Source organism: Lepidochelys kempii, chromosome 12 (genome assembly GCF_965140285.1).
Source record: "Lepidochelys kempii isolate rLepKem1 chromosome 12, rLepKem1.hap1, whole genome shotgun sequence".
NCBI classification, from domain to species: domain Eukaryota; kingdom Metazoa; phylum Chordata; order Testudines; family Cheloniidae; genus Lepidochelys; species Lepidochelys kempii.
In genome coordinates, this window is record NC_136391.1 from 18,642,302 (window position 1) to 18,656,839 (window position 14,538).

The 14,538-nt window shown below is 40.8% G+C and overlaps 1 protein-coding gene across 9 annotated transcripts in view; it reads left to right on the plus strand.

Annotated features, from left to right (window-relative positions):
* ABCC12 (ATP binding cassette subfamily C member 12) overlaps positions 1–14,538 on the plus strand; it is a 127,494-nt gene that overhangs the window by 98,896 nt on the left and 14,060 nt on the right. For 7 of the 9 annotated variants that reach the window (XM_073307712.2, XM_073307711.2, XM_078848099.1 and 4 more), the window contains 6 exons: positions 1,896–1,985; positions 2,105–2,294; positions 6,527–6,686; positions 8,323–8,401; positions 9,499–9,612; positions 13,690–13,854. In XM_073307712.2, the coding sequence (XP_073163813.1) occupies positions 1,896–1,985; positions 2,105–2,294; positions 6,527–6,686; positions 8,323–8,401; positions 9,499–9,612; positions 13,690–13,854 (798 nt within the window). Of the gene's footprint in view, positions 1–1,895; positions 1,986–2,104; positions 2,295–6,526; positions 6,687–8,322; positions 8,402–9,498; positions 9,613–13,689; positions 13,855–14,538 lie in introns of those variants that run through there. The other 2 variants (XR_012154481.2, XR_012154482.2) reach the window with 2 other exon arrangements.

A 14,538-nucleotide genomic window follows, 5' to 3' on the forward strand; every position in this document is an offset into this window, starting at 1 on the left:
ACAAAGAAGGTGTTGGGAGGAGGCCATGGGGAAGTAGCCCAGGGAATTGTAGCTGTTGCGCAGCTGTTCCAAAAGGCACTCTAGACAGCTGCAGTCCACAGGGTCCCGGGCTGGAATCTGGGGTAGAGGGCGGGCCCAGGTTCCCCCCAAACCTCCCAACTCCAGACCCAACACAAGAGGTTCCACCAGAGGGGAAGGTCTCTGAGCTGTTCCCTGACCCACATGGTGGATCAGCAGAAACTGCGGAGATTGTTCTTACTCTTTTTCCCCATGCTGGCCAGTGACGAGGTTATCTGAATGAACAGCAGATTTGAGTCACGAAAGTGGCCAAACTGAGGGCTACTGTGAATCTCTGAGGCAAGCAAAATCCACCAATAAGCGCAGGACTCACCAAGGTAGAGGAGGAACTTTGTCACAGTAGATAATTCCAAACCATTTGTGTTTAGTATATGAATGTTAAATATCCCTTAGTTTTATATAGAATTTGCCACAGAAAATGATAACTAACTTATTGCAAAGCACAAAAAGGAATGGGAGTTGTTTATTTTTTTAAAATGGCAAATGAAAATAAATTTTATTTTCTTCTTTAATAATCACAATAAACCATCCCCATTCTTAGACACTTAGGGTAGTGTTGTTTTTACTTTCATAACCTTTCTACTTTCAATAAAGTAATATAAATATTTCCAGTCATAATGAACCTCTCAGAAGCAACAAGTAGTTTCTGCATTTTTACCTTAAACTGTCGTCACCTTCGACAACTACTTTTGCTCGTAACATTTAAACCTCATACTTCTATTAAAAGTTAGTGTGCTTAGACTGAATACATATGCCCATATTTTACTGCTGGATTAATGATGTGTTGCCAAAATATTTTAAATGTTAAAAATATGAAAAATATAGATTTTAAAAAAATATTATTTATTCCTAAATGTGAGGTAGTTCAGATGTCATGGAAAATACAAATATATTTATAACACATTGAGCTGACTACCAAATATCTCCTAACAGTGAGCAGAAAGGCCAGAAAAACACAGGACCCTCATGTCAAACTGTGAAAGATATTTTTCCAGTTGCTTCAGCTTGGCAAACTCCGTAGGCAGTTGTAATAGCTTTGAAATCACCTCAGGATCTATTATTGAGCTGTGCTGATGATTAGCTTGTGTGCAATTTCATTCTCCAAAACACTCTTTTACATTAATTATGCACTCTTCATTCACGACTAGAGCTACTGTAGATAGAAGTGAATAAAAGGTGACTTCCCACAATGCACTGAGCTAAATTCCAAAGGCTGTATGCTGTTATGTGGTTCGTACACACTTTTTCAAATGCCTGTTACATACAAGGCCAATAAGAGAGGGAGAAACTCCCGGCATACAGTTGTGTGTGTGAAGATTTTACATTTCTCAAAAGGAATGGAGAATTGGTACAGCTCTGAGCTAGATTGTACCTAATAGCCTTGCATTGGAGTGGGCATGGAAGGACTACACCACAGCAAGACCCCCGCATGGAGTATTGGCTGAATAAACAAACATATTAGATACACATTTGCGCACCTATCTTTTGAAGGTCAGACTGTAAGGGATTAATTTTCAAAGCTACAAAGGACAATTAGGCACTGAAATCAAACTGAAAATCAATGGGAGTTGGGTGGCTAACTTTCCTTTGTGCCTTTGAAAGTCACACCCTAAATGACCACTCTCATATGTATAATTTATTAGACAGAAAGAAATTTCCTGTGAAGCTCTGGACAATGGTCAGAAGAGTTCCATAAGCTGATATAAATATTAATGAGTTTGTTATTGTTTTAGGCCCTTTTCTTGCAAAGATTTATGACACATGCTCAACTTTATGCATATGAATAGTTTCATTAAAGTTTTTTTTCTTTTTAATAGTTGAGTGGACTTCTTCAAGTATGTGTAAGGACAGGGACTGAGACAGAAGCTAAATTTACTTCTGTTGAACAGATACAAGAATATATCTTGGTAAGAAATACATCTAAATGGAGCATTTAAGACCACTGTATGTATAAATATTGCTGAAATCTTTAGCTGTTGACTTTGTGGATCAATTAAATGTTCTCCTTTTTTTCCCCTTCTCGTAGAAGTGTGTTCCTGAAGCCTCCCAGTGTGCAGATATAGTGAACTCTCCCAATGGCTGGCCGGATCGAGGGGACATCACATTTAAAGATTACCAGATGAAATATAGAAACAACAGTCCTATGGTTCTCAATGGCTTAAATATGAGCATTCACGGTGGAGAAACAATTGGTATTGTTGGAAGAACAGGCTCTGGTGAGATACCATCCCCCCCCCCCCGATTTCTCTCTGGCCCTCCATGCTAATTAATTACATATTTTTGATAGTTCATGGTTTTCTATAGTCAGTTCATCTGTAAATTGTGACATTACATTAAAAGGACTCAGTTCTGCCATTAAGGGCATGTCTACACTTCAATCTTAAGTCAACCTACGTTAAGTCAACTTACAATGGTGTCTGATGTCCACACTACCCTCCTTTGGTCAGTGGTGCACATCCTTACGATGAGCACTTCCACCGACTAAAAAGGTGCACTGTGGAGGGCTGAAGGCCAGGGCGCTCAGTTCCCCACCACTCCCCACTGGGAGCCTAGCTGGCCCCCTGGGGCTTCTCGCCTCCAGCAGGAAGATCCTGCCTGGAGTCCAGGCGGCTGCTGTGCTCCTTGCGGGGAGCTGAGACCCAGGGAGCAGCTGAAGCCAGGAGTCTGGGTGGCAGAAAGTTTGGAGTGAAGACCTGGCAGAAGCCCAGGTGGGGAACTGGCTTTCTGGTCAATTTCAGGGCTCTAGCTGATGGATCCATCTGATTCTGACATGGCCTCTGCAGTTCCATCTCTGAAGCCCAAGTTGGTTCCACTTTCAACTTCAAAGACCAGAGGTGTGGAACTGAGTATTTTGCTGGATCTGGTACTCTGTAGGTCTGTGAGACCAGCTATTTCCTCGCTGCTGTTCTGGAATCATCCTTTAATCCAAAGAGGTCTCACTGTGGTGGCTGAAGTGAACAATCCTGCATCTGAGCATTCCTCGTATCTAAGTGAGAGGCAGATGACTTGTTCGGTTCAGTGTTCTGCTTCCTCTTCATCTGAAAAAGGAGAAGAGCAGAGGAGATTGTTAGTCTTTCTCTGGATCCATTTGTGCCTTTTCCTCCGAGGACTTCAACAGGGTCCCAAAGCAGAACTTTCTCACCTTCTATTGCTCTTCACCCTCCAGTTCTGTTGCTGTCTTCTGTGAGGTCCATGGCAGATCTGAGGTTAGATCATCAGGTGGAGGAGGCAGATGAAGAATTAAGAAACCTGATTCCCCACTCCAATGTTGTTCTGCCTCCTATGGGCATCTTTCCACATCCCAGCTACTGGAGGTACTGGCAATCCTGGTTGGGTTCCACCACAGAACGTTTTGAGTCATCCTCTTTATGGATGGAGAGGTGATGTTTCAGCAGAAAAGGATCCAGTAGCTGAGCAACCCTTGGATCTGGTTCCACTAGATCTATCTTCAGCTCTGATAGTTGTGCCTGACACGTTTTCTAAAGAGGAAGACAGAGATAGCTCCTCTTTTAGAACAAGAGCAGATGGATACAGACTTTGATGTCACTTGTCACCTGATGAGCATTGCTTCTGCATTGTCTCTTCTGAGGATGCTTTGCAGTTTCATGACCTCATGGACCACATGGCATCCACATTGAACTTACCTTCTGTGGCTATGGAGAAAACCTTCCACCCAGTATTGGACATTCTTGAGACTGCCTTCTGGAATAGGATGTGGTTGCCGATAGTGGATGCTCTCTTGCAGCCGACTAGGACTGTTTGGGCAACCCCTGCTTCCAGTCAATGTATTTCTGAAAAAGCAGATAATTGTATGAGATACCCCAGGACTTGGGGTTTTCTTACTGTCACACTCACCCTCTGCCTAATTTACTGTGGTGGCTCTGCTAGTAATAAGTTTATGTCCAATTAGGCCCATTAGACTCTTTACAGAGAGGGGAAGAAAGTTTTTCCCCCCCTCTTCTCTTGGTATTAGGATGTCTAATTACCAGGTGGTCATGGCATCTGTGTTTGTTCAGGCATTGCCAGACAATAAGAGAAGGCTGGCAAATGTTATTTTGATGAAGGGACAAAATGTGAAGCATGCTCTCAGGGCTTCAGCTGATGCTTCTCACTTTTCCACTAGAGCACTGGCACCTTAAGGAGACCTTTTTGGCTTTGTGCCTCTTCATTGGCTGTGGATACCAAATTAAATACCCCTCTTCCTTTTGAGAGGCAATAAGACTGATGAATTTTTGGAAAAATTAACAGATAGCAAATCCACTGCTTGTTCACTGGGTCACTATCCCTGGTTCAGAAAGAAACCATACACTCCTTGTTTCCATTATCAGAGACAATTTTACCTCAGTTATTTGCTTATTTTTCCTCAAATCACAGATGTCCACATCAGTAAGCTTTGTTTTCATCTCAGAGCAAGCACAAGAAGTATTTTAGATACACACCAGAGACAAAACAATCTGCTCCCTCCTCTTTATCTTCCTTGAACACCAGGCCTGAGATTTGATGTGAGGAGCGAGAGTCAGGAACCAATAAGTGACAATCCCTCCCTCCCTTCATTTGGAGACAGGCTAGCCATTTTCATCAACAACTGGAGGCTTATTACATCAGACAAGTGGGTTCTAGAAATCACTGAGGAGAGGTATGCCATATAAATAAAAAAAACTACCCTCTTTCAATTCTCCCTACTCTTCCCTTTACAGAGAACTGTCTCATGAGGCTATTCTTCTATCACAGGTTCAAAAACTGCTTCTACTAGGTGTTGTCAAAGAGATACCCAAACATCTTTGGTGTCCGGGTTTTATTCAAGATACTTCCTGGTACAAGAAAAGATGTGGGATTCTCTTCAATTTTAGATCTCAGAAAACTGAACAAGTACATTTGGAAGTTCTGGTTTTTAATGTTTCAATCCAGCTGAGCCTTTGTTTTGTTATGGCCCAGCAACATTTCCAGTACAAGGTCCTGCTGTTTGGCCTTTCTACAGCACCAAGAGTCTTTACAAAGTGGCTCTCTGTAGTAGCAGTGCATTAAAGAAAGCAGGGTATGTTTGTTTACCTATATTTGGACAACTGGCTGCTGAAGTCTTCTTCATGTGAGGGCCTGCTACTTCATATCAACTCCACAATCTCCCTACTGACAGATCTAGGGCATCAAAAAGTCTGCTCTGATGGCAGTTGCATCATTTACTATTTTTCATACGGACAAGGTGGTTCTTAGAACTGACCCTAAGTTTCTACAAAAATAGCATCTGAATTACCCATCAAACTATTAATTTTTCCCCTTTAAACCACATGCTAATGAAAGGGAATTGGAGTTACATACCTTAGATGCTAGAAGGATTCCGGCACATTATTTAAATAGAACAAAGAGTTTTAGAAAGTCATCTAGGTTATTTGTCTCTTACGCTAAGAATCATACGGGTAATAGTGTATCTATTCAGACTATATCCGGAACAGTTAAACAATATATAACTGAATGTTATACATTAGTGGCAGTTCCTGTGCCTGCTATTGGGAAGTATCATTCTACTAGAGCAATGGTAACATCTCTTAACATGCCTTAAACATGTTCCTATTGGAGAAATCTACTAAGCTGCTACTTCGAGGTCAGTCTATTGTACTTTTAGCAAAAATTATGCTTTGGATTTTGCTTCAAGAGCAGATACCAGACTTAGTAGAGCCATGCTTCAATCATTATTTGATTAGGCCTCTGTTCCCTCTTCCTGAAATTTCTGCACTGCGTGCCAAATTACTCATAAGTATGAATATGCAAAGTCACTCAAAGAAGAAGTGAAGGTTGGCTACTTGTAATTGAAGACAACTCTTCAAGACAACTCTGCATATTCATACCACAACTTGGGTACAAGTAAGTAACCTTCCCCTCTTTCTCAGATCTTACCTTGGTTCTCCGGGTTAGTGGTGGAAGGAACCAAGGTGGAAGGGGGCACACCACCACCTCGTATAGATTACCCTTAAAACATTTGAGGATGCTGAGATGGCGGCACATGTGTACGCTAGGGACACTATTTGGAGAAGGTTCTGTCATTAGGCATCACCAGGTGGCACACTACCCATAAATGGGTATATACAGGGTCTTCTGGAAGAACTCTGGTTACAAGTAAGTATCCTTCATTTATAATTAACATTGTTGGCAAACTTGTTAACACATTCAGCAGAGAGCCCAAAAATGAATAAGAATGGAGAATGAACTTACCTCTCACCTTCAAAGTGATCACTTTGTATAAGTGTTGAGACACATTGAAGCGGTACAGAAAACTACATTTTTGCAACTTGCATGGCTGAGAACTGTACTATAACTTATCTGTGAGTAAAACAGAGTTCAGATCACACATATATCAAACCTGGAACTTTCCAGGGAGACTAAAATGCACTTTACATCATTGTTTATAAAAGTCAAAGTTTATCTGAATAATATTTTTTTTTATCCCCTACAGGAAAATCATCATTAGGAGTTGCACTCTTTCGACTAGTAGAACCAACTGCTGGTACTATCCTAATTGACGATGTTGATATCTGTACTATTAGTTTGGAAAATCTAAGAACAAAGCTTTCTGTTATTCCTCAAGATCCTGTTCTGTTTGTAGGTACAGTAAGGTAGTTGTTCCTACAATTGTAAATTAACGTTTGTTGTGAAGTGAAATCTCATTAAATCATAAAGTGAGGCATTTTGGTTTGTGTTACAACTGATTATTAGTAATTATTATTAATTTTCATTACAGTAGCACTGAGAAGCCTTGAGATCCAAACCCCTTATGCTATACATGCACATAGTAAGAAAAGCTTACAGTATAAACAGACAAAGGTGGGATAAATTAAGTATTATTATTCCCTTTTTACAGATGAGGAACTGGGATGCAGGTAGGCTAAGGGTATGTCTACACAGCAGTTGAGAGTGCGATTCCCAGCACAAGTAGATATAGAGGCAGTAGCTCTGCTCTAGCTAGCATCTAAAAACAGCAGTAAAGCCACAGCAGCATGGGTGATGACTCAGCCTAACCACGCACGTCCTTACCCAGGAGGTTGGGGGAGACTGTACTCTGGCAGCTAGTCCAAGCTGCTGGGACCACACTGTATTCTTAGGTGCCCTCTCAAGCAGAACTAGTGCATGTGTGTCTACCATGGAGGTAACTGCACCTCTCAGCTGCTGTGTAGACATATCCTAAGTGACTTGCCAAGGTTCACAAGAAGTCTGTGACAGCCCTGGGAATTGAACCCAGATCACCTGTGTTCAAGTCCAGAAATTCTCACAGAATCAAATTTTTGATAATAGTTTCATAAAATATACACAGAACATCTGAAATTTCTCAGTTTATCAATATTGAAAATGGTTTGTGAATGGGAGGGAACTAACCTCTAAAAATCTCTCATCTTCATAGGAGCAGAATTCATTATGTCTCAGATACGTCAGCTTGAATGGCTCACCATCATCTCAAACTTAATGTGGGCAAAGCTGAGCTCATTATTCTTCATTCTAGACCCTCTCCACTACCTCCATTACTCATTAAACTTGATGCCACCACTCTCCCTTGTCCCTATCCAATTTATCCAAAATGTTGCTGTCAAAGTCATCTCTCTGTCTGTCACTTCAATCACATCATCCCCTTCTTTGCATTATTTTCCTGGCTTCCCATTGTGCTGTTCTTCATGCTCACCTTCTTGTACTTGCCTTCATAGCCCTTTGTCAGACCGTGCTTGCCTACATCTTCAACCAGGTCTACACTACCCTTGCACCCTTGTCTCCACTCAGCCTTCATAACGCCTTCATCTTCTTTTACAATATCTTCCGTGCAATCTTTCATGCTTCTCTTTGGTGTTGGAATATGCTGCCTAAGCTTGTTCACCAACATTCCTTAATAAAAGCCTCACTTGGGTGAGAAGAGAAGGCATTAGATCATATTAGCAGTATCACTGAAACCCTGAATATAGCTACTATATTTTTATTATAATATCAACATGTTCTATGGAATAATCATGAATCCAGAAGTATCACTATCAACAGGACAAACTGATTTTTCCCTCAAACCAGCTAAGAGCTCAGAATACAGGAAAACAATGCATGAAAAATTATTGAAAACATGCATTATAAAAATTAAAGTACAGAGATAAGTTCTTTGGCCGTTCAGCCAAAATATTTCATGTTTAAAGTGACTTGTAATAGTAATTTACAAAGTATTGTTGTACTATATTGTGTTTTATTTAAAAAAAAATAATTTTAATTTTTGCCTGTCAGGTACAACCTAGATCCTTTTGGTAACTATACAGATGATCGGATCTGGAAAGCTCTGGAAAGAACATTTATGAAAGAGACTGTACGTTTTTGGGGGTTTGATCATAATTCATTTTCTGATAAAGATAATAAATGGAAAGTCATTTACTGTTTGGTACTACATATAATTTATCATGTTAGATTGTTATGGCATTAATAATAGTGAGGCATTAATATATAATCTCATCAGTTGTGAATAATGTCTACTTACCGCATTGCTTCCCTTTTTGATGTTATAATGGCAGAATGTTATTTGAAATGTACAACACTCTTTTTAACAATCATAGAAAATATAACATCCTGATAAATGTATGACCATGCACAATCAATATACATCTCTACCCTAATATAACGCGGTCCTCGGGAGTCAAAAATTCTTACCGTGTTATAGGTGAAACGATGTTATATCGAACTTGCTTTAGCCCCCCCTGCTCCTTGTCCCCTGATGACCCCCTCCAGAGACCCCCCCATCCCTAATCACCCCCAGGACCCCACCCCACCCCCTACCCACCCCCCCGCTCCCTGTCCCTTGACTGCTCCGACCCCTATCCACACCCCTGACAGGCACTCACCAGCAGCAGCAGGAAGCGGAGCCCCAGCCTGCTCCACTCCGCCAGCTCCCAGACACAGTGCTCCGCTTCCCGCCACCAGTGAGTGCGGGGAGATTGGGGAAAGGACACCACCGGTGAGTGTGTGTGGGGGTGAATCCCTTCCCCCAAACCCCCGCCCCCAAGTGACATGGCTGGGGCGGGGCAAGGGAAGCGGAGCGGGCTGCTCCCAACCCCCCGCTAATCACCTGGGCCACTCTGGGCCTGCAGGGCCCCCACAAGTGCCCCCCCACAGTTCCTGCCTCCCAGACCCTTTTGGGGGGGGGAGGCCCTGCCCGTCCCCAGCCCCCGAGACCCTCTGCCCCTTATCCAATCCCTCGGCCCTGGCCCTGCACCCTTAACACGCCACTCAGAGCAGTGTGTCAGAGCCAGACACGCTGATCTGCCGAAACGTGCAGCCCCGCCCCTCAGGAGCACTGCTTTGCTGCGTTATATCCAAATTCATGTTATATCGGGTCGCATTATATCGGGGTAGAGGAGTATATTATTGCCTAATATGTATAGTCATTGTGTCGTTTTCTTTGTATTCTAGATATTGAAACTCCCAGGAAAATTACAGGCAGAAGTTGTTGAAAATGGAGAAAACTTCTCATTAGGGGAAAGACAGCTGCTTTGTATGGCAAGAGCTCTCCTTCGAAATTCAAAAGTAAGTAATGGGAGAGATTCTGATACTTTCAGCAGTGGTCCTGAATACATAAGAGTTGCAATAAGTTTTTTTCCATCTAACAAAGAGGGGGAAAAGGTGAAACCTACAAAGAAACCAACATATGTTTGTTCTCAGTTTTGTGACTAGCTTATGAGTAAAGTCAACTTAATTGAAATATATTTTTCAACTTTCTTATTTGCTGTATTTGATCCAAATCTTTTCCACCTTTTAGATTCCCCATAAATTAACCTATATCGTGTCATATTAAATACTAAACATCTACTGCAGTTAATGTTGAACATCCATATTCTTCATTTTCCAACAATATATACATCTCATACTAACACCGTCTCCTGCTCACTTTAATTGCTGCTTTTGGCAATTTGAAGTCACAAAGTTCTGTTGTCCTACTAGTTAATAACACTATGAGCACAGGAAGCCTGTGGTCACTTTTGAATCTATACAATCATGAAGCCTGATCATCAGCTGATATAAATCCACTGACCTCAATGAAGCTATGCTGATTTATACCAGCTGAGTCTCTAACCTTTTGTCTTTTGCTTGGCAAAGCATATTTGAGATTTGCCTATTGCTCAGCTATGCTTTTTCAAGTGAAAATGAAATGTTTAAACTTCAAAAGAGGGCTATGTCTGCAGGGATTCTCTCTTCCCAGAGGAGCACACCCCTACAAATATTTTTAATGCTCAAATATGTACTTCCAAACTTATTTGGAATGAAGGCTTAAAACTTCCAAGAGAGACCATGAAAACTGGTTCCTGAGAGGAACTAATCCATAATGGGAGTTTGGGTTTCCCAGTGTTCTCAGGAAACTAACCTGTAGCCTGGTTACATCAGGCTACTCTTCAGGTGTTGACACTGTATAATCTATAAGGCAATAAAGCAGTAACAAACAAGTCCCTACACCTGTCTGTAAAACCATAAAAGCTTCTGTTTGGCTTTAACTTGCATATTTGAGCATAAACATGACAATGGGGACTTGCTTCCTGCCAATTTTCAGCAAGGGCCCAATCCAGTTTCTACTCAGTGGAAAGACCATGAATATCAATGAGGGTTGGATCAGTAAATCCTTATTAATGTATAAGCCTCAAGATCTTGAGTACCTTTCATTTTAATAAATCCACGCATATATTGTCACTTGGCACTGCTCTATACAAATATCTGGACTCATTTTTAATGCTACAAGATATGTGGTGTTAGTTTATAATAGGTTTCTCATTCCTCCACAATCGCCTAAACCATCAGAAAAAAAGTTCCAAGGATCCACTGTTTCTCTCCTCACCTCCCCCAGTAAAACTTTCAAAATATTTTTAAAATTATAAATTTCCAGCTCTGGCAAACCCTTTCAAGCCTGCTACTGTATCAGGATGGTCTCAAATATGGATTTTGTGTTTTCATGTAGTGGGCCCCATTTCCAAAGGGCTTCAACCTCCTCTTTAAACCTACATTTGTAATTTTGAAGGCACACACTGTGCAATTCAAGCACCTAGATAGGAGCTAGATTCCATCTTAATCTAGCCCCACGGAAATAAAATGGGACTATTCATGGAGTAAGGTACTATTCAATGTGAGTAAGGATCACAGGACCCACCCATACCAGGATCATGTTTGCCATTTAAGAAATTACATCCATATACATGAGCTCTTAAAGTTAAGTCAGAACCCCCCCCCCCCCCAAAAAGTCAGGTACATATTAGATGATACATATAAAACTTCTGCTGTGTTCCATTAATAAGACCACCTCTTTTCTGCCTCCTAGAGTTCTCTTTGCAAGTGTCCTATCTTTTCTGTCCTGTAACTCAAGTTTAAATTTTCCTCAACACTTCATACAATATGGACCATAATTTGCTCTTCTAGGACCCAATCTTCCTCCACTTGGAGTCACCCAGAGAGTTTTGCCAATGGCTTCAATGAGAGAAGGATTTAGGACCTAAACCTCTCCTGACAAACAAACACAACTGGCCCCTGTGACATACCAGGGTACAATCCAGACCAGTGAGGGACTGTGTCACCCCTGCCCTGCAACCTGGGGAGGCCTTACAATGCCTTGCTCAAGTAGCTCCCACTTGGGCCACTCACAAACAGCCTTCCAGCATGCAAACCACCCCCTGTGTGTCTGTATGTAATTGCAGCCTGCCAGCCACACTTGGATTACACTCCGGCTCTTACCAGCCTTGGCTGTACTTCAGGGTGACCCCCAACACTCCCCCTGTCCCAGATTTCCCCCAGAAATGTATGTCCTGTACTGCCCAGACCTCTTCTAGACAGTACTTAAAATATTTTGTACTGTCTAGAAGAGGTCTGGGCAGTATTATTCTCCTTTAAGAGAATAATATGCACACAACTTGTCATCCCAAATGGAGTTACCCAGACACTTCCACTTGAACACATTAGATTAGATAAAATCTCTCTCTTTGTAGTTAATAAACTTGTTTTAAGTGAGTCCAAAAAATGAGGCATAAGTCAGAAATGGTTACAAGAAGAATAAAGAAAAGACATTTACTAATACCTAACTTAACAAACTGTATCAGATTCAAGCAAAGTTTCTCACCACATACTTTCAGCAGTCTTACTGACCAAACTGTATGTCAGGACCCCTTCCCTAGAGTCCAACAAATGCTTCCTTTGTCACATCAGGTGCAATGAATGTGATGGGCAGGGAGAGAGGGATGCCTTGGGGTGTTTGTCCCTCCTTTACGGTTTCAGTCCCCCTCTTGAAAAATATTTCCAGCTGGGCACTAGAACACAAAGAGTCTATGTGGAACGATGTTCTCTGCTGTTTCCCCCCCCGCCCACATCTGTTTGAGCTTTCTTTGTTTCCCTTCTTGCTTGATGACTGTTTACTGCTTAAATGCAAATTACAGCAAGCATACATTCCTTTGTTTAGGACAGACCTGTTTGCCGCCTTCTGTTTGGGCAGGGCTGGGGTTTGGAACGTGTTAATAACACCATACAGGGAAATTTTACAATTCTACATACCATTTTGCGACACATTTGAGCAGGACGATACTGAACAGCAAATTATGAGTTTTCAAATGATACCTTACAAGGCATACTTTGTACAAAGATTATTACAATAGTGTGTATGGTGTGAACACAGGGTATATTCTGTCACAGCCCTGTACTTACTTTTGTTTCTGGGTATAGTCTTATTTGTGTTAGAGGATGAACTATCTAAATAATACTGAAATACAAGAATGAGATCACTAACTTTTGGTGTTTTTCATTTTCATACATGACTGAAGAGGAAGATGGTGCTATTGCTTAGATGACCAATATGCTTAAAATTTCCCCACTTTGTGGAAATTACAGTTTGTAACTGTGGCATCCAATGATTAAAATGAATATTTATTCATTTAGATTTCAAAAGACATAAAAGAATGTCTAGCCCAAGCTGTAATTGGCTTTGCCATTAGTTAAAAATAATACCTAAATCATTACTAAATCCAGAACATCAGCACATTCCCCCTGCTCCTTGCTGTACATACCACCAGCAAGTAGCAGAAACATATTACAAATCAAGGCCCTAATCCTACAAAGACCACATGCTTAACTTTTATGCATATGAGTAGTCCCACTGAAGTCAGTATGGGAGAAATCTTTAAAATGCTTATTTTAACAATACAAATAGAACATGAAAAAAAGAGAAAATTCACACCACCACTGGGCTTTCTTCTGAGAATCTGGAGTGTAGGGAGTATTTGATTTGCACCCCAATCCTACGCACACAAACGTGCTTAATTTTCCTCACATGAGTAGTTGTAACAGGAGTAGTTGTAAGCATGCATATAAGTATTTACAGGATTAGGGCTCAAATCAAAATCTCCCCGCCTTGCAAATTCTCAAACAAACCCCAGTGATGAGAATTTAATAATCAGATTTTCATTTTTTTGGTCTAATCTGATTCTTAAAAATAAGCATTATAAAATAAATATCTAACTTTATAAATGCCATTTTTAATATATGTTCCCGTTTATTCATGTATAAAAGCATTGTAAGGTGTAAAGATTTTTTTTAAAAATACATATTGTATGTTTAAAAGTTTTTTCCCCTCAACAGATCATACTTCTTGATGAAGCTACAGCCTCAATTGATTCTGAAACTGATGCACTAATTCAGTGCACAATCAGAGAAGCATTCAAGGACTGCACAGTCTTAACCATTGCGCATCGCATAAACACTGTTCTCGAGTGTGACCATATTCTGGTTATGGACAATGGAAAGGTACAGTATCAAAGAAGTTAGAAAGGGAAAAGACCTATTAGATCATCTAATCCATCACTCTGCCACTGTACATTTATTCCCTATTGTACATTTACTAGTGCTATGTCTGGTCTACTTTAAAATGCCTGAAACAATGGGGCTTTCACTACTACTACTACTTTGGGAAAAACTTTTCTACTGCCTAATAGATCTCATTTCATGGAAGCTTTTCCTTAAATTTCTTCTTAATTTCTTCCCATTGTTCCCTTTCAGACTCCAAACCATCCAACACATTCTCTTCATCGTTAGTGTTTACACCCTTCAAATATTTAGACTTTTGCCATGGTCCTCCCATATTTCCTTTCATTATTGCTCAGCCAGGCTATATTTAACTTTTTCGGGGATCAGTTCTGTAATGTGCTGAACATTCTGCCCCAATCCAACAAATAAATTAAGTTTAACGTTAAGAACATGTGGTCCCATTGGTACATACTTAAATTCTTTGCTGGATCAGAGCCAGAGTAACTCAGCACCTTGCAGGATTGAGCCTTTGATCCTTTTTCTTATAAATCAGGGCTCTTCTACTCAGGAAAGTTACATTGGTATAAACTGACATGAATTTAAACTGATATACTTATTCTGGTATAAGAGGGCTTTTTTTGCTTTAGCTTATATTGCTTATGAAGGGGTTTAAACTAAGCTGAA